Source organism: Amphiura filiformis, chromosome 3, assembly GCF_039555335.1.
Source record: "Amphiura filiformis chromosome 3, Afil_fr2py, whole genome shotgun sequence".
Taxonomy (NCBI): Eukaryota; Metazoa; Echinodermata; class Ophiuroidea; order Amphilepidida; family Amphiuridae; genus Amphiura; species Amphiura filiformis.
In genome coordinates this window covers 52,262,189-52,284,021 of record NC_092630.1, presented here as the reverse complement: position 1 = coordinate 52,284,021, position 21,833 = coordinate 52,262,189, and the positions used below count along the sequence as shown (strand labels likewise).

At 36.0% G+C, this 21,833-nt stretch overlaps 1 protein-coding gene across 1 annotated transcript in view; it reads left to right on the top strand.

Moving 5' to 3' along the window:
* The window catches only part of LOC140148701 (plexin-A1-like), a 124,515-nt gene that overhangs the window by 52,024 nt on the left and 50,658 nt on the right, over positions 1 to 21,833 (top strand). Inside the window, exons 6-8 of the mRNA XM_072170742.1 lie at positions 5,899 to 6,034; positions 7,018 to 7,204; positions 20,249 to 20,454. Of these exons, the coding sequence (XP_072026843.1) occupies positions 5,899 to 6,034; positions 7,018 to 7,204; positions 20,249 to 20,454 (529 nt within the window). The remainder of the gene's footprint in view (positions 1 to 5,898; positions 6,035 to 7,017; positions 7,205 to 20,248; positions 20,455 to 21,833) is intronic.

Below are 21,833 nucleotides of genomic sequence, written 5' to 3'. Positions count from 1 at the left end.
GCGTTAACCTTATGGATTGTGCTTCCTCTTTTCAAATTTCAAAAGTAAATAAGAGTATTATTATAGCAGGTACATTTCAGAGTATATTTTCCATGGGGCTTTTCTTCGGTTTTCAATTTCATGCCCATATAGTGTATCAGTTGATAGTCCAAACTATTATGGGCAAAACTTGCAAAGGCTATATTAAAGCATTGTATTTGCAAGCGTTCTGTTTATTTGTTTGTTTTGTGCATTTTTGTGGATGACGGTCAGTTTGTACAGAGTAGGACATGCTGGGTACAACTCCCCTCAGTGGCATAGCGTGGGTCATCATATTGGGGGGTGCACTGACCGTGATTGGGGGGGCACCGGGTATGATGAGGGGATGTGGGGCACAAGCCATTTTTCAGCAATTTTCCTATGGGATACTCTAAATTTTGCAATCGATTGGGGGGGGGGCGGTTTAATTCATACAAGGAAAACAATCAAATCGTATCCATTGTTATACTTTCTATTATCTCCTAAAAATAAAAATCTAACCATTTTCCGAGACTTTGGTTCAATCCATCCATTCCAACTAAGCTCTTCAAACCTACTATAAATATCAGCACCTCTCAAATGTATTGGAACATTCATGGTATTTGTCTGGATCTAAGATGCGGCTCCATACCACACTGCATTAATCAACTGTTAACCTGCAACGTAATACTCAAAAATCTATGGCCTTTAGAAAAAAAACCTCTCCCTATCTTCAAATCGATGGCCAGCCATTACCATCCAGGTGTACACATTTTAAACACCTAATAAGGATTTGAATGTTATCTTTTTTTGGTTGCTAAGCGACTCAATGTCATTGAAATGATAACATGCTCATTTGGAACAAATGTCTTCCCCTCTCCTGAATTTAAATCAGTAAATTCATTTATTTTCAAGCACCTGCAGGATGTACACCAGCTTACAGCACAGGTGAAATTTGTGTTAATACTGAAGGAATGTTTCTACCAAGCGTCAACCGCAATCGAGCGGAAAGCAGTCCAAAAAGCAGCGGTAATCCAGCCTTTTGACTAGCTTGTTGACATAAGAGCATAACTCAAGTTAGTTTCAATAAATTGCAGTTTGTTCAAGAAAGAAATGGGTAACCTAGTTTGCACTGAGAATAATATTGTCAAATGTATGCAATTAAAACACACCCAATAGCTGCTCTGCATTAAAATATCACATAAGTAGGGATGCAATCCTCCTTTGAATATAAAACATTGAAAAAAGAGTATCACTGTTTGTAATATGGGAGCTTTTAGTGTGAAGAAATGTCTTGCGTGAGAGAAATAGATCTGGAATTTGGTATCTCTTTCCATGTGAAATGCATACAAATGCGACATAAGAGCATACACACACAGTGAAGCAGCCATTTGCAAGTCTTCAGCATTCAGCAATCAATGTATAACAAATCACTCTAGAGACTTGGACTTAAGTCTATGCAGTTACAATACGGTGCGGAGACGCGGATAAGAAAACAAAACGGTAATTTCCAAATTCAAGTACTTTTTCTGGACAGACAGATTACTTCCATTTTTGCATTTGACATTTGCAAACGGCAATACAAGGGTAGCCAGTTTGAGCTACTTTTGCTGGGTTGGGAATACAATGATAAAAGGTGGAAGCATTTAAGTAATGGTTACCTATTGAAATAAATATTGCAAGCCGTCTATGATCTAACAGACTAGACAGACGGCCATTTTGTATTCTATTTTTCAATTGCCAATGTACTTTATGACATCGATGTTGTTCCTTTGAACTTCATTTCAGCTGGTACCACAAGGGAATTATTGTCCACTCTGTAAGAGATAGCAATTGATTTCTTCTCGATTTCGACACCATGGTCAAGAAGGTGTTTAGTGAAAAATATATCGCTTACAAAGCTTTTGTAGCAACACAGTTTAAAGAATGTTTATCTTGATTGAAACGAGCAAGCCTCCCGAAAAAAATCAAAGCGAGGTCCCGGAGAAGGCCAAATCAGGCAAAGGTGCTTAACAACAGCACAGTCAGGGGTCTGAGACACCGCCAGTGTTTAATAAATAACATGAGAATGCAACCTGTTTCCCAGAATGCCGTGCAGATAGAAATGAAATACCAAACCCAGCGTGCGCTTGTTAGCATTGTCAAACTTGAAGGATTTCTACCTGTTGTTATTATTTGATCATTATATTAGGCTGTTCCAATTGATATCTACACACCCCGTATGGAAGATATAGCCTTAATCTTTTACATAGGGAGTGTGAATATCAAATGGGGTTACCTGAATGGGTGATTTTCATTTGAAATCTACACCCCCTGTGTGGGAGGTTAAGGTCATTTCTTCCATAGGGGGTGTATGGATTTCAACGGGAATAGCCCATTCTGTGATGATTCAGTCTAGTTTTGAAACAGAATATTTGGAGGCAATATTTTACAATCAGATTATGATTTCAATTTATATTTTTGTGTAGCTGATGGTCCTATTGATGCATTTCAGAGTAATGAAACAATATGTCCTTCCAGTGTTGATGACATACGTTTTAACAAGAATTCTAAATGTAATAATAGTGTTCTTCACGTTTTTGGCTTCTTTGTTTTGAAGTCATAATTTGTTTACAATCTAATTTGTGGAATGGGTAGAAATTTCTGATTAAAGGAAATAATGAAACCTGTTAACTGGAGACCAATACTGATTCTTGAAATTGTATTTAACCATGGAAAAGAAGCCATTCCTATGTTCAGTCCTTAAAATAATGTACAGTAGTTAGGGCAGTGTTAGTGAGCATTAGAAATATTTTAATCTCATTCTTACGCACTGCAATTACAAATGAGATTTTCTGTTTTGATAATGTTCGTAAATCTATAATTGAATCAGAGAAAATACATGGAATAATTATATAGCGTAGGAATGTTATTTTTATGTCAAGTACTACACACTTAAAACTACGGGGTCAAAAAATGACCCAAACGGGGTCATTTTTGACCCCAGCATAGTTATCAACTAAACACCATACCACTAACGGGGTCATTTTGACCCCATTGGTCGGGGCATTGCAATGACTACGTATTTGGGTCAAATAGTAACCCCATTGGGGTCAAAATATTACCACATTTCGGGGTCAAATGAAATGACCCCTTCAAAAGGGTTGCCTTATTGGGTTACTTAATGACCTCATTTCGGGGTCAAATGAAATGACCCATTTGAAAGGGTTGTTTTATAGGGTTACTCAATAACCACATTTAGGGGTTGTTTGGATTTTTTAGTAGGCCTATGGTCATGCTGGTCCCACCAGGACATAAGTGTGTTTCTGCACAGAGAAAGCATTACATAAACAGCAAACTGCAAAATGCATCTGTGTATCACACTCACACACAGTCAGTCATCGCCTATGACAGTTCACGTATTATAAGCTTACATAAGCTTATAACAACTGCAGCCAAGACACCAGCCACGACAGCATGAAATTGGAATGAATCTGCGTGCATAGACAAGGGTCTATGCATCCTTGCAGTCTCACTTTTCAACTAACTTTTCATATTCCATCATGCAGACAAGCACACACGACAATCCGCTGAGCTGCACAATCAGAACAAATATGGCGCTGATGTGACCACGTGAGCCGATGCACACCGTGTGTGCAAATAGTTCAAATGCAAGTCATTATAAAGTTGACAAATTGTGTAACTTCGGTCAAAAATTAGTTTTATTTATTAATCAACAAACATTAATTGCAGCTCATGTTTAAACTCATTTATGAATTGAGATTTTCAAAGCGGAAGATTGAAACTGATATCAATGCGCCGACGGTATCGGCAAAATGACCACTAAGTTTTTGACCACGTTAAATCGTGGCTAAAATGACCTCGTGAATGTGGTCAAATTAAAACAGTACAACCCCCTTGAAGGGTCAAAACAACCCCAAACGTGGTCAATTCAAAATGACCACAGAAAATATAACCCCGTAGTTTTTAGTGTGTAATTAATATTATCCATAATATCTATCTTTGGCTCTAGGTAATAACTTCTGTAACGCATCATGTGTATATATTTAGTACTTTTGCAGGTTGGAAGGCCTCAGTTTGACACAGTTTTGTGAAAACTTGTAATAGTTATAACAAAATTAGTTTTGGCACAAAACTAACAAGTACTTAGACTACTTAGTATTGAGGAAGTAAGCAAGGTTGTAATGACGTTTTAATTTGTGTTCTGCTGTCAATGTGAAGGCTATACACAGGGGCCTATCAGATTCATTTTATAATGGGCACTAATTTACACGAAATGTATCATCTAAACTTCTGAGAAAGAAACAAGTTTTTGATTACAAGGGCTCAATCAATTATTGTGTTACACTGTATAAATCTATGAAATCCATATGAGGAATTTTGGCAAGAATCATGGATTCCTGTATATAATTCTGTTTGGTGTATACTTATGGTTTTAGGATCTATATTGATTCCTATAAAATCTAGCGTGTGAAAAGTCATCGTTAAATGGGAATCCTGCAACGCACACACCCCCACACACTTAAAAGTGAAATAAAAATAGGTTCAAGGCTTACACTGATCCAACAAACAAATATCAATGTTCAGAAAGAAAGTCATTTGATTTAAAGCCAGCTGTGTGGGAAAACAAAATGATATAGAAATGTCCATCTGATTAGATTCTTTGTGTATAAAGTGCCTGTGACAAGTTAATATTATCCTGTAAATTGATTGAATTGAATGTTACTTTTGATGAACTGTTATGAACTACATATGAACTGTTCAATCAGATTGACTCTGTAGTTTCAAATCTGTGTGGCATTGACTGGGTTTTATATACTGTATAAAAAGATTTCATTAATTTTGCTAATTGTGTGTGAGGATTCTGATAGTTAAAAAAAATGATATTCTTTTGCGGTATAATGCCTGGATGTGAAGCAGCTTTGAAGTTGCAGATATGTATTTGCTGTCAAAAACAAATGGTGCTTGCCTCTACATTTCACACAGTATAGTATGCTGAGGCTTGTGGATCAACGTCTAGGCGTTGTGCCTGTGCATAGTGCACTTTTTTAAAAATTTATATAATGTGGAAAATGCATTTTGTCATTTTGGGTCATGTACTCATGTTTTGAAAGAAGATACAGGTGTTGAAAAGTGCAAAGTTGAAAACATAGTAAAAGAGTACAGTCATTTGATAGTGAATCAAATTATCCTTATGTTATCTAGGAAAACATTAACTAGTGTGAAGAGACTTCCTGATGGATTATACGGGTTGATCAGGGTGGATTCAGAAACTATGGATTATACACAGGTTGATTCGGAAACTGACCATTCTATAATGGTCTGTGCCCTCTAACATGAATGAAGGAAACACCCAATGTTACTCATCTCATTGAAAGTGTAAAATAATTAAAAAGTGACTATTTTATTAACCTTTAAGGAAAACAATCAGATACTGAGTATATCATTTCATCTCATGAATGTGTAAAATCCCAATAAATGCAGAACATTTTACATAAAACAGTTATGGGGTTAAAAACGTTTAAATAACTTTCTGAAAACTTTTTTTGAAAACTTAATGGAAAACATTCTAACATAATGTGTTACTAAGTGTTGTCCAAATATTTTGCCAAACTGTTTGCCAACAAACATTTTACAATAACATTTTGACAGCATTTTAATAATGTTGTTGGAGTGGTTTTTTTTATGACCTTTATACAATCCTCTTTCATTTAAATAAATGTTATTCAGATGTTTAATTAACCAAAACCAAAACGTGTTTATATCACGTTTATAACATTTTAAAAACATTGTTTGTGTTTGCTGGGATATGATACATCAAAATGTTACTATTTGTGAAACTAACACAAAATCAGAATTTCTCCTCATCATTTTGTATTTCTTTTTTTTTTCTCATTACAGTTGTACTCGGCGCTATGAATCGGAATGTGCAGGCTCTGATGATTTGAACTCTCGACGATGGCTCGGACCCGCTACTCTCTGCTCTCAAGTCGAATCCGTTGTGCCCACCAATACCCCTAGAGACAAAGTCATCGAGGTATACATTTGTTTACAATAATTCCACCCACCAATTGCCCAGAAGATTTGTTTTAATAAGTAATTCAAGATGCCGCAGTGTATCAAACTGTCAGCATTTTCTATCTCTTCTGGGAATCATTTGATGCTATGGGAGCTGATATTTTACAAGTTGAATATGCCAATTAGTTGTGTTATGTTATATGGACATGATCATGATCTTTACACATATGACAGTAATTATTACAGATGCATGATCTGGCTGCTCTTGCTCCATTACAACCCACAGGCGACTACACATCCTTGTGTGATTTCTAAAAATATTCCCAGGCTATAATTACTCAGGGCGTCAGATTTGCACTTTCATGGAGAATAATTTGCTACAATTTGATTCCATAGCATATGTATATTTGTTTTAATGTTATAGCCTGGTTTATTCTAAATTTGTTGATCCATATTTGCTCCTACAGCTATTTTTCTTGGCACATTTAAAACAGTTAACACTGTTCGGATTCTTTTGGGTAGTGAATTCACATGATTAAATCAGCCAACAGATTGTTGCAATTCGTATTAGATTTTGCATAGAATTTATTGGAATATGTGTGGTGTATTTACTTAAAAAGCATGAAATGTCCCCCTTAGGAACATTGGTAAGGATTTGAAACTGTTTCAAAGATGTTGTAGCAACATCATGCTTGTTGAAGAAAAAATGACATGTATGAAAGTTTGCAAGTTTGTGAGCATATTTTTCTTGTGGAAGTTTCTTATAATTTGCTTCTTACATGTTTTGTTTTGACAAAGTTGATTCCAAATTACTTGTTTTAATTTAATATTATTAGTTTCAGCACAAATAGATTTGTTCCACATTTTTCTTATTGTACCATCTTAGTAAAATTGACACATTTATAAAGGAGAATAAGATTTATTAAAGATTAGTAAAATGATAGCTTTAAGAATACCTACATTATTAAATTTGATACCTTTCTTTGAATTTTGTTTGTCCAGATTGAAATGATGATTACTAACTTACCCAAACTGGACGATGGCAACACCCATAGATACGAGTGTGTATTCGTGGATGAAACTGAGGGCGAATTTGCCACCACTTCCGCAAATGTGGAATTCATGACCGATCGTACCAACATTACATGCGCAACGCCAGAAGCAGCTTTAATTCCCCGACCGGCAGAAGGTAAGACCTCGCACGCTCGCTACGAGAGGGGGATTAGTGCCCTGGGAAAATAGCAGACGATATTGTTTTTCGCCCTAATATTGCGAAGGAAGTCAATTTGTTTTAGAACTTTGCCACGGTAGTATCAAATTTTGTGTATGTAATAAAAGAAACATGCCTTGATCAAATACCAGTGGCAAAACTAGGTAATGATGTAAATAGGAAATTCTCGCAGGGGAGATACAAGCAAAAATCTTAACTTGTGTAATATCAGAAGGGAACCGATAAATATTAAAGACGCCTGATGATAGCGAGGGAGGGGAAAACACAGATGAAATTGATAAAATATTCTGTTTCCTGCTAACACCAGTAGGGAATAGAGATTTGATTTGACATTATAAAAAAAAATCCATGAGAATCGAGGAAGTTTAATGCGGAATCAATCCTCCCAGAGACATGAATGTAAATACGATATGCTGACTGGAACAGAAATCATTTTATATCCAAGGATTTTCCCGTCTGTAAAACACAAAATAAGTAAATGCATTACGGTATTAGAAAGGATGCAGAATACCGCTACATTTATTTTCACGCCTTTTGTGTTCCAAGCAATTAATGCGTAAATAACAACACAGGAATATGTAAAAGTTGACATTTTAATGATAATGCGTTTTGCCAATTTTGAATGTTTCCTTGTTTTTAGATTCATGATTTTACGTTGCACAAAAGGAATATATTTGTGTGTTGTTATTTTTGCAGCAGCAGCTTGGTAGGAGAAAACTGCGAAAGTAAATGTGACGTGAAAAATTCCACTTTTACAGTATATTCCATTTGTGTATAAGTCAATGTAAGGAAGCTGAGAACCACACATTTAAAAACAAGTGAAACGGTTCAAAATTCGCATAACTAACTACTTTTGCAGTATTCGCAGTAAAAGTGATGAGGTAACAGGATTAACTATCATAGCAATAGCAATTTTGAATACATTGCACTGCACTAGTACGTTCATGCGGTACTGCTGCATTGAACCATAGATGTCAAAGAACAGGGATATTCATGCGATGCTAATCACTGGCACCTGTAAGATTAGTATCTTTGAAAAGAGCGGTATTGTTTTCAATATATGATTGCAGGGCCTTCTTGGAAAGCAGTGCTAGATATTGAATGTTGTAACCCTGTATAAAGAAAGCTTTAAAAATAAATATAGACAGGTGATGAGTACTACCTGCTTGTAGTGCAGGGCAATATATTCAAATTGCTTTAACCTATTGCTATGGTAGTTAATCCAGTGTTTCATCATCACTTCTACAGCGAATTCTAAGCATGTGTAGTGTTCATAATGTAATACACAACACCGATTTTAAGACTTACTGACACCTGTATCTATGGAATATGTGCTTCAAAGTGTTTTCGAAACATTTACTAGAACCTGAGACGAATATATCTATATTCGTCTCAGCTAGAACACATCATTTCTATTACTTTTCAAAACATGGTGAGATTCATGTTTATCTTATTCAAGCTTTAAATTGACTGCAGTCTTAAATTTGCTGTCTTGTACTCCCACAGTCTGGGACATGATAAAATGTTATAGCTTATTTTCAAACCATATTCGTTGGGAAACTTGAATATGTAGACTCGCTACTCCCACTCATTATTAAGAATGATGAAATAATAGAATCATTAAGTTTAGCTCCCTGCATGCCCACCTATGTTATACAATATGATGGGATTGTGCGTGTCTGTCGTCAATCCAAAGATTTCAGCAGAAAACTTGAATTTCAGTCAGCTCACCTGTATGTACCCCCTACATTATGTAGACATGATGGAATTCGTGCCCAAGTACTCCTGGAGCTCAGGAAATGGAACATGGAATTCCTATTTTACAAGCCTTCTGTTGTACTTTATTTATCAAAATGCGATGAAATGTGAGCGAGCTAGTATCTGACTTGTTCCAATTGAAGACCACAAGGTGGATAAGTATTCGCATCCAACATCCATTTATCATGTCATCAATTGCTGCATATAATAGTACTATAGGTAGGGAGGTATAAGGTGGATGGATGGGACCCAAATTGATGACACGTACATCTATGTACTCATAGTCACGGAGCAATTACTTATTAATTTGTCGTTGTGTGCCGTAGTTAAAAAGCCAACTGCCTTTTTCAATTGCACGATGAAAGCTCAGCCTTGCTCCAACCATTTCAGATTAATTGTGAAGGTTTTCAGGATATCTGTATTCGATAACCATTAATATGGCATTGAATGAATGCCAGAATTTTTTGAATGATATCGTGAGGTAAAGAAAAGGGGAGGCTTAAACTAGGAGGTTTCCAATTGCAGAATTAATAATATCTAGTAACTGAAGTGATTGAACTCATGGGAACAGGTGGATTGGTACATTTATTACTTTCTTTTCATTCACAAAAAAGCTAGACACTAATATATTTCATACTTCTTTTACAACAAGATTTCAAGGATAAATTGCGACTATAATTATCACTAATGTACCCAGTAATTTCCTGAAATGAATTCCTATTCATAAAAAACTCTCTGTCTTCTACTCCATACTCCAATCCCGATAGATAGTTAATGAGAATTTCATATCATAGTAATTGTGATCGATTAAAGTAAAGAAGGCTGTCTCTGGAGTCAAGTATAGTATGTGGTCATTGGATGCATGTATCATCAAGCCAATCTACGGGCGCGTCGCTTTTGACACATTGTCATTCATTGTGTAATCTGGCGTCATTTGTCTGCAGTTTAATGTTTTAGCAGTAAATGGATCGACTGAATCAAGTGTAACAGTTACAATATTGCACTCAAAATGCCAAGGCTTGCAAAAACTATTGTATTTGCTTAATATACTATATAAAAAAGCACAAATAATAATTATGGTATAAATAAAGGTTGCTTATAGCAACCAGACTTTTGTGTATTGTGGTGGTGCGGTAAATGTAGGGCTCTCTCTCAAAATTGGATCGAGAAAAAAATCGATTCAATTGCGAGTAATGCATGTTATGCGGTTTACTTTGAGGAGGAGTCTGATTCTGGGTGAAGAAGTGGAATGATTGGACATCAAGGTCGATTATTAAAGAAAAAAGCAGGTAGGCCTCAGGTGTTGAAATTCCCACAGATGGTGATCGCTACTCGTTTGTTTGAATGCTTTTAAAGTAATGTGCATGGTTCTGTGTGTTAATTGGTTCCACTTCTGTATTTGGGGAAAGGAGTGAGTCAGATCTTATTGGATGGATGGTAAAGAGGTTAGGTTTGATTTTCTTGATCGCCATTTTGGATGCAGCTTTTTAGGTAGTAGCACTTTCATTATAAAATGACAAGTTCGGCTCTGAAAATGAGTATAAAATGTCTTGTTTTGTCCTGAAAAATACATATCAACAGGGGATATCAATAAGAATTCATTCTGATTGAAAAACCTCTAAATGAAACACCAAACAATGTAACAGATATTTTAATGGATGGATATATATAAATGACACTTGAGATAATAATGTTAAGCCCATATCTATTTCATCTAAAAATATATTACATACGTAACCTTTTCTACAATTTGTGAATATGAAGCCAATGATTGTTATCATTTCTCACAATTATCATGTTACATTTACCTATTTTGCTATTTCACAATCAAACAGCGACCTAAAAACTGGACAGAGAACATGGATTTAAACCGATTTCTCACCATGCTATTATTAGGCCTAGCTTATTCCTGAAATAAGACCCCTAGCACCACAACAGGTGTTGGCCAAGCCTGTGTCTGACTATGTTATATTAGAACTAATCTTTAAGCTTACACGTCCAAGTGACTAGGTAGTTGTGTGGCCTCATTAGCCATTAGCTCAATTCCTGTTGGGTTTTAATACGCTCATCAATCACAAGACGGATGTGCAGACATGATTTATCTGTGCCCCTCTTGTTGTACTTTGTTGCAGCAGTTATTTCAGGGTTATTTTTACTAATCACCTTGAGCTACAAATGAGCAATTGTGATAAGCTTATAGATTTACTCATGAATAGAATTGAATTAAGAATTTGTAAGTACTTCTGCACCAATTTTGACTTTGAAGGTTGGGTGTGTGTTTTTTAAAAGCTTAATTATACCTCTGGTCATAATTGACCAACAATTGCTTTGATTCTTGTGCAATAAAAATCAATCCATCATATTAGCCTAACCAATGCTCATTGCTATCGCAAAATTCAGCTTTACAGCTAGGACATACACTATAGGATCCACAACATGCTCAGCTATCAGGGCACAGTTCTTTAACCCCAATGCATTTGTACATTCATTGAATGACCTTTGAAGATTTGGGTACAAAAACTCATACTTGATGTCAAATGTTGCACTATGATTATGTAATTGAGGTTATTGGTAGTGTTGGCCGATCCAACCCAAGATCGGATCTGCCGATCTCCGATCTGAAAATTAGCAGATCGGGCTGATCCGATCCCGATTCAGATTCCTTAAATGTTATTCTACAACCAGTACAAGTTCATTCAAGTCGGGCCCCAGTAATGTTAACGGTCAAAGCTTAATTCCCCAAACCTGTAACTATGTAATATGATGACCGTTTTTAGAGGTTTTTCATGTCAATATCAACCCAAATAAAATACCATTTTACACCCCAAGTCCCAGCGTTACTCACTCAGTGCCTCCGATTGTCGGAAGTTTAATCATTAATCCATTTCTCTTGATTGTTTTATTCTTCTTTCTTCTCCACGAATCAACTTTGATTTGCGTGTGTACCAAGTTAGGCGAATCACTGCGCGAATTGATTCGATGACCCTGCAGCTAAATCAGCTCCATCGATATTATAATAATTTATGCATATGACGTATTGGGGAATACCGCGAATTCCCATCCTGATTGGTTGTGCAGAGTTGTTTACAGAAAGAATTCACGTGTTCGGAGATTAAGAGATGAAATCGTCCGTGTGAGGAGGAATAAGCGCGAATGTGCGCGATTCTAAAAATAACATGCCCTCAAATTCACCTTGGGAAACCCGACATTGAAGGGCGCCGCGTGTCGAGTGTTAAAGTGTTTACAAATTTTTCCCAGGGACGCACTGTACAGTCGGGAGTGTTGTCACTGAGTGGATAATATTATAAAATACAGTATGAAACGACATGATTCTTGCGGTGGTAACAACGTTTTTTTGAAATATATTGGCATTAAATAGTAGTAATGTTACATAAGAAAGTAATGGTAAGCTTAAAGAATTGTTGTGTACTTTTATTACTGTCAAGTTCAGAGATCGGTAAGCTAGATCGGCAGCTGATAGCTCATCTGCCGATTCAGATTCAAGGCCGATGCAGTCCATATCGGCACCGATCTCCGATTCACAGATCGGTATCGGCCAACACTAGTTATTGGACTTTGCCATTGGGATGAGGTTGTTGTGGTCCATAGTGAATGCTCATTGCTATCGCAAAATTCAGCTTTACAGTCAGGACAAAATCAAACATGTATGAAATTGACCATTACATTCTCCCTGAACACTTAATCTGTGTTTGACATTCTTATAATGCACTTATTGCATTACTGTCAAAGCCAATATATTCAGGCTACATTAATTTTTGAGCCCGCCACTCTCTGTGTTGCTTATGTAAAGTTAAAGATGTGCCAAATTTTTATTAAGTATACAGGTTTGCTACCAACAGTTTTACTCTTCGTCAATGTTCTAGTCTTTTTAAAAGCAAATATGTTTGAAATCATTGCTGCATGGAGTGAAAAACAAAATTCTATGAAGCGATTGCTTTACTGTTAGTTGAACGTGAGTGAAGCCACTTGATTTCATTTTAGCTAGTGTTATTCACATCATCACACACAGGGTAGAATAAATTGACTTGGAAAGACATTTATTAAAGCTTTCATATAAGAAACTATTGAAGTCTCTATAGATGAAAGTCAGTTTGATAGTTTTCACAAAGGTTAGCATCGCATATAGCGATGCTTATATTGGCATACTAACATTGATGCTGCTATGGTTTGGCATTTCTTCCGAAGATCGTTTGCCATGGTTCATTTTTCCATAAATTGTACTTAAAGCGGTAGAACATCCTGTTAGAGCACTTCAATATAAAATGATTCAATTTTATATTGTGTTTTATTCAAAATTTGGAACAACTTGTTAAAAAATAGAATAAAAATAAAGATAAGCTTTCAATAATACATTGGCCGATGTTTCACGAAAATGCTAAAACGTTACTCCTAGCTCAATACTGCTCTTTTGAATCTACACATTTCTAATGTCAGAGGGAAATACATGATTATATATCATTGCTCTGAGACCACTTTATGGTTTCCAGTACATACAGCATGCATGTCATGAAGACAAGAACGGCAGTATTGAATAGGCCTAATTGATCATTGGGGATCAGGGTGGAATTCAAACCAGGTATGGATTCACAAAAGAGACTACTTAGGTAGTCAGTGTATTCACTATCAGCCCTTTAAGGAAAGAAAAACATTGCAGGAAATCCATGTCAGGAATGCAACCCGCGGGGCTGACCTCTCGTGTGACCAGTTTAGACTTGCTGTAATTTCAAGTGGAACCTTTTCAAAGTTGCTGATCCTTTTCAGGCGAAAAAATATATCAATTCAATTTAAAGTAATAAAGTTTCTCACATTGCATTCCAGTGGTGTGCAGCGACTCTCAGAGTTGGCCCCAATGCATTCTTTTTCAATACTATACAAAATGCATAGATATATCTTTTGGTTTGAAATTTGCAGTCAGTAGTTTGGAATGTGATTATTTGAGTTTACCTGCAGAGATACCTTTTGTGATTTTATTGGATGGGAATTTATGTTGGATCAATCAGGCATAAGAAATAAAGGTGGTAATAGTTATGAATTGGGAGGCTATTATGGATGGGTAGTCAACTGTACACAAATCACTCATTTGTTGGTGCTGCAGTAAAAACCCTTGATTGTTAAAGCTACCACTAACAATAACCATGGAAACCTTTGCATTTTACTTTTTGACTTGCATATTTTGTACTCTCTACTGATTTCGGGAGAGATGCAGTAAGTTTTCTGGTGTCACTACATTTTGGGGCCTAAAAGGGGTGAGGCATGATAAGATTGGAATAATTATGGTCAGCATCCTTGTTATTTGATTAAAATGACTAAATTCTGTGTTAGAAATGAATTTATGCTACAGAGGTTCGAGTGGGAAAAAAGAATGAGTCTTGAGTAAAGAAGGCATTCAGGGAGTCATGGTTGCTGCTCGCGATGCCCTCTCCTCCCACTACTGCCACCACCACCAAGGTTATTGCTCTATGTGTTTTTTGGATAAGTAGAGGAGGAGGAAGGGGGGAATTGCCAATGACATTGAACTTCATGAGATGTTCCTGATAATCAAAGTTGTCTGATGAGGGTTAGTGAACTTGAGGATCAACCAATCACAGCTTCAATTTCCCAAAGACAGTGCCTATTTTGCCATTTGTATAGCTTTAGCGTAGGAGTATAGATAAAGATGTTAGATCCACAGACCTAGAGCTGATGATGTGTATGCTTAAAGGAAACGTTAAGTTACTGAATGTACAAGAACATTTTAGTCTTAAGGTGGTACTACACCCCTTGATAAATTTGCAACTATTTTTGCATTTTTCTCGAAAACTGGTAATAAAAGTTATGTATATTATAGGGGTAAGGAATCTAGTTACTACACTGGAATTTCAGTGACTCAAGACAAGCGGTACATTATTTATGACAAGAAAAGAGGTACCGCTAGAATGTACCTCATTTTTAACATAGGCCTATATAATGAACCACTTATTTTAAATCACTGAAATTTCAGTGAAGTAATTAGATTCCTTGCCCCTATAATATACATAATGTTTGTTACCAGTGTGTAGCTATTTTTTGAGACAATGCAAAATTAGTCACAAAATTTATCAGGGGGTGTAGTACCACCTTAAGATGCAAAATGAATCTGATGCAGAACAGCAAGCAAAATGAATCTGATGCAGAACAGGTCCAATTTGATTATAACTGAAACTGCATCAATATTGGATCAGTGGATTCTGAGCGATTTGTGGTCTCATAATCAATAATTATTGATACAAAAAAAGCAATGTGTACTTCTTTTGACAGTTTTGCAAAACCAATTTTCTTTGAGTAGATCTGATTACTTCATCACATCACATCACATAGCCTTATGCAAGATCTTGTGTTCAATAGTCTGTAAAATGCTGTATAGCTTGGTCCACTTTAGGGAGACAAGTGTTTGTTGCAGAATGTAGCTTCCCATTCAAACTACCCCTCTAGACTCAGCAGTGTCATGGTTCACAATCTTTATTTCTTTCGCAAACCAAGCTTTAAGCTTGCAGCTGACTTTGCAAGTTCAATCACAAATAAAGGCAATATAAACGTGTCAGTTTCATATTTTCTATATTTCAACACCTAGAGGTATATAATTATTAAACCCATTTCATATCTCTTTCCTCACATTTTTATCTTTTGTGCGTGGGTTTGAATTCTGTGCTTTATCCTCGTTAAGACACGTACCCTGACAATGAAAGTGGAAAATAGCCAATTCTTGTTATTTATCCGTACATTGAAGAGAGACGACTGCCTGTGCAACATGCGTGACTACTCACACTCGGGATTCCCTAATGATGAACCTGACATTAAAAAGGGCACACAATAATGTCGCCTCAGTGTTTCTTCTTTTCCACTGAATGTCAGCTTGGTGAAATTAAAGCGTTAATTGAAAGATTTCCAAGTCTGTAAGGCCAAACTTGTTGACTAGAAGGTGCAATGTCATTTGTAATGATTTGTAGGATCAATATTTTCTATTTGCCTTGCGTTGTCCTGAGGGGGAAGCATTTAGTGATTTAAGATCGTCAAGTGGTTATTATCATGTGGATCTCAATCTAAGGCAATATATTGCATCAAGCAAAAATCACTTGTTTAGTAGCATATTGATTTGGAGATATATCGCCACAAGTATAGTGTGTGATTTCTTATGTTTTGTATTGTTTGGAGAAACCATGATTATCATCGTATTGTATGGTTTACAAGTCCAATTTTAATCTGGTTTTCTAGAAGGTGTAGCTTTTAGTATAAAGGGAATTAAAATGAAGTAGAAAAAGTATGATTAAATTTCTCCAGCTTGAAATTCATTTTGTTGAATCTTACTTCTCTGATGAAATGATTGGATTAAAAAGCGAGGGATATAAAAGGGTATTAAACTATAAGCAAATTGTCTTCTTGGCTCTATGATTTGGAACTTTTGGTGGCTCTGAAAAGAACTGTTTAGTTGTAAATAACTGCAACATTAACCACTGAATCTGTGCAGAGTACATCCCTGGTATTTAAAAGCATAGACAACATCCATAGCTGTGAATTCTTCATTTTAGTTGCATTCTCATCACACCACATAAAAGACATGGTCAAATAATTTGCTGACCATTGTAGGAATTGAACCAGGGACCTTTGGGTTCTTGTCTGGTGTCACCCTGTACTCTAAGGAAGAAACCACAAGATTGAAGCTAAAACCAAAATGGGACTTAAATAGTGTCAAAATAACATTGATATTTTGTTAGGAGCATAAGAAAGACATTGATTTGCTTCCTTAATGCCAGAAATATTTCAATGATTTTTATCTGTGTACAAATATATTTATTTTCAAGACCTTAAATCTGTTTTGTTTAGTCTGCAAGTTGAGTAGATTTGTTACTTCCGCTGTTTCACTCATAAAGTTCAATTTCACAGAAAGTTGTGAATATGGTAAGATAATAATCCTGTTCGTTTGCCGATATTACGATGAATAGATAAAACCTTAGGTACAAGAGAAACAATTTGTTGAAGGTGAAAAGTTCGTCACCATAAAGCAACCCACAGAACACAAATTGGTTTCTTTTGAGTATATCCATCGTAGTGTTAAATCAGGGGTTTAGAGCACAGTGCCTATCCGCAATAGCTGCCAGGTGTCATACTGTACAATATAGAATACAGAAATGGTTAAATTGTCTATAGGGCAGCTATTGCAGATAGGCCTTTCTTGAACCAAACCCTCGAAATGTCTGAAGTTGTATCTGAAAATCAGACAGATGGTTCTGGTTGTTTGGGTTTGATACCGCTGTGCTGCAGGCTATTCCAGTTGAAATCCGTACACCCCCTATGGAAGTCCTGTCCTTATTTATAATCTTCCACACAGGGAGTGTGAATTTCAAATGGGGATATCTGAATGAGTGAAATCTACACCCCCCCCTGTTTTGGAGATTAATGTCATGTCTTCCACAGGGGGTGTATGGATTTCAACTGCACTAGCCCAATAAGACAATGCAATTCAACAGAGGGTGTATGGGATTTCAACTGCAATAGCCCAATGGGCCAATAATAACCATCATTAAATGTTAACAATTCAGCATCTGTACATATCACAATTGTGAAAAAAACAGAGGATTTGACTGTAGTCTCGTGTGGGTTTTGGAGATGGGAGGACTTTTAATTAAAAAGAAACATGTAACAAACTTGTGTTTTTGTGTGTATTTGATAATGCATTTGGATTCCTTGAGGCACGAGTAATGTACACTCAAGGTTGTTAACCACATTATGTTGTGTCAGTCCGCTGTCAATACGTCAGCAATGCAGCCGCGTTTAAACTTACATACGCTTGTAAGCACCCCCGAAAAAATAACATATCAATTTGATAAGCGAAAAAACACATTGGCAAAAAAATAAGTGCAAACTTAATTATGTTGTTGTTTCCGCGGCTTCCCTGCGGGGAATGCGGGTACATTTTCTATAAGTTGGCTGCCGGGCTTTAATTGCAGTCTACTGAAGATAGCACAGCCATGGAGATTCAACTTTGAAGTGGGTTGTTTTGTAACGTAATATTTTTGTCAAGTAGTTTGTTGAGTAATTCTAAACTGAAAAGTAAATTATCAATGAAATGGTCATCCTATATGGTCTATTTTAAAAACATAGTGAATCAATATTGGTTTTTATTTGTTTGAAGACACCTAGGATGGCAAGGTAAAGTGGTCTTACTGCCTGAAGTGTATTCTATGTATCTTTACATTGCCTGTACTTGGCTGTAGATTCAACAGTGTCAAACTTCCTAGATTGGGAGGAAGCAAATATAATCTTAATTCCCATAGCGCACTACAAGAAGCATTTACTGAGAAATTGTACAAATGCACTAAATATTTTGAGTATCATTTTGTTACAAAATATCAGCTTACATTTGTACAAGTAGAGAAAAGTTATATAAATCGTGATGATTTGACCTTAGCTTACAATCCTACCAGAATCTTTATCCGGTTCACATAGCAGAAAAGTGGTAGCATAAACCAAACCAAGAGGAAGTAACATGATGGTGAATCAAAGTCAGTAACCTTTTACCATGAAATGTATAATACATGGTTGAATTACTGAGCTGTCTTTTATCAGATTAGCATATCAATGAGTGGTGAAAAGAAATAGTAGAACAGCAAGGACAAGATAGAGATGAGCATCCAATTGCATCATATCTGCATCTCAAAATGTTAGCTTGGGATTATTTGTCCTTGTATAAACATGGGTTTGTCACCTGTAATTACCATCATTGTGCGGCTACTATTTGCCATACCTCCCTTTTACGGGACTGTCCATACGATGAATGTAGCTCAGATTAATGTGGCCCTTTAGAAATAGACTTGCCTTGTTGATACTGTGTATTCGCCGTCATAATGTGATGTCAAAATGTGCCAAGCGTGAACCAGTAACTTAAGGTATGATGTATTCACTACGGCGGCGAATATATATGGATGATATTGAAATCAGATTGGACGTACTCTGTGGTCTAATTATGTGCAGAGTACCCATTATTACATCAAGTGCATGTTATATATATCATGCATTATTGTGAACCTAATTTGGATTGTTACAACACACATTGATCTGAATTGAACAGCTCTGTATAGATACCACCATATTTTATGCCCTATATGATGTTATTTTTGGATGTTTGTTCAAGCAGCCCTGTTTTTCCTCAGTCAACATCACCGGAGAATTGATTCTTTTTTACTACACATCAGCAAGTATAAAATCATAATTGATGCGACTTGTGAATTATGCCATATTTGTCAAATTTAATCAATGAAAAATTGTTTTTACACAAGTGTTTGGTATGGATTTTTCAGAAGTTATTTAATTTTTAATAGTGTGAAATTATTTTGCAAGAAGTTACAAATTGCAATATTAACATACTTTCAGATTATGCTAACTCAAAGAAGATGTCTTCCACTTCCCACAATGCATTTCTTCCATATTCTGTCATTTAACAATTAACAGAGCTCATCCAGATCTTGCAATTGAGATTTCTTGTCACTATCAACCCATGTTGCACTGAATAATAAATCAGTACAGGGAAGAAATGCATTATGGGAAGTGTAAGATATCTTCTCTGATGGTAACTGGTAGAAATCTATGTCAACTTTGATCAAAATTCTTCTATTTTAATAAAATATCAGGAAAATAAAGTTATTTCAATCAAAGACATAACCAAACAGTATTACCTTAATGTAGTGATTCTCTGGATCAAAATGTGTTACTTTCTTTACCTGATGGTAAGTGAAAATTATTGTTTAAAGGAGTATTTCGTGATCCTAGCATCCTTTTTTTATGATATTTTTCAGTACATATCCATGAAAAAAGCCTATTCCCAAAATTTCAGTTCATTCCGATTTTGCGTTTGCGAGTTATGCATGATTATGTGTATTACACTGCTCCATAGACAATGCGTTGTAATTTCGTTCTGGTGCACCAGAACGAAATTCAAATTTCATGATATCTTTGCAAAACGAATTAATCTGCAAGAAATATTTTGTATATAAACATTATGTAGCCAGAGGTTTCCAGTGATATAAAAATCTCAACTTTTTTTTGAGAAAAGTGGGGGGATGAGGCTGTGGATCACGAAGTGCCCCTTTAATTAGAAATATGTAAGAAGAAGAAGGCTTAATAATTTAACACTTTTCCTTCTAAACTTCAGAAAAAGTTGATACATGAAGAAGTCACAAAGTTTATTTTTGTTTTTCTCTTCATGTACAGGGTCTCTGACAGTTGAATTGTACATTCGTGCCAGCGAAACGAATCAGAAAATTGCCATGACCACGTTTGATTTCTACGAGTGCGGCGCCTTCTCGGGGTGCCTTCAGTGCGTGGATAACGACTATTCCTGCGACTGGTGTATTTATGAGAACACATGTACAGGAAATGCTGCTAGCTGCAATAGCAATGGAGTGATCGGTAGTCGGGTAGGTTTTCATTAAGTTACAATATGACAACGAGGGACGTTGATATATACAGATATAGATATATAAATAGAATTAGTTGTGGAACTTGTCCACCAAAGCAGAATATATCAACATTATATGAGCTGCTTCATACAGGGTCAGTTGCTGCCTGCAAAACATGAGTTGATTAATATTTTGTGACAAGTGGTATTTTATATGCTTGTCTGCATATCAGTCTTGTTTGTGTTTCGCAATGTGTGTTTGTTTGTCAGTCTCTCTTCATAAATATCACGTTTTGTTAGTCCATAAAGTTATTTAATAATAAACTGCAAGATTGGAAAAGCTCCCAAAATTGATACAGTACACTCTTAAAAAGATCTACTCATTTTTGAATAGACACTTGTCAAGGGAAACTATTCAGATGAGGACATAACAAGTTTCTCTTCAAAATGAATCTGATATTCTCAAAATGACAAGAAACTCATCAAATAGATATTATTTTATAATATTGCTGTGTCATTTTAAAGGAGGATTTGGTGATCCTAGCATCCTCTTTTTATGACATTTTCCAGTATATATCTACGAAAAAAGCTTATTTCCAAAATTTCAGTTGATTCCGATTTTGCGTTTGCGAGTTATGCATGATTATGTGTATTATACTTAGAGAATAAACGATAGGAATTTTTATTTTGCCTATCCTCTACCGTGTGATAGACGACAGGCAGGTCCAATATTTTGAGTAGTGGATGCCGGCGCACACTACGATAAAAATATTGGACCTGCCTGTCGTCTATCATAGGTAGAGGATAGGCAAAATAAAAATTGCTATCGTTTATTCTCATTCTTAGTCAGTTAAATATTATTTTAATAACTGTAAACATTTTTTATAAAGTAAAAACTAAGTTACCGTAATAAAAACTCCCCTCATTATAAAATGAACGAAACTTGTTTACAACTTCACGTATTCTGTTGCGCGTACAGCTAGCGCGTTCGTGTATTCCGCACTAGGCTACGCATCCAGCGCGATACATACGCGCATCTCTACACGCGTGTTACGCATTATCAAGACGCATGATGACGTGGGGTCGTCTACGGCCTGATAGACGACACCCAAAATCATGTGATTGTCCAATCAGAAATGTGTCTACGAACAAGACCACTCCCACTGACTAAGAATGCTCCATAGACAATGTGTTGTAATTTCGTTCTGGTGCACCAGAACGAAATTCAAATTTGGCGATATTTTTGATAAACGAATTAATCTGCAAGAAATATTTGGTACATAAACATTATGTAGCCAGAGGCATCCAGTGGTGTAAAAATCTCAACTTTTTTGGGAAAAGTGGGGGATGAGGCTGTGGATCACGAAATGTCCCTTTAAAATGGCAATCTTGTCAAAT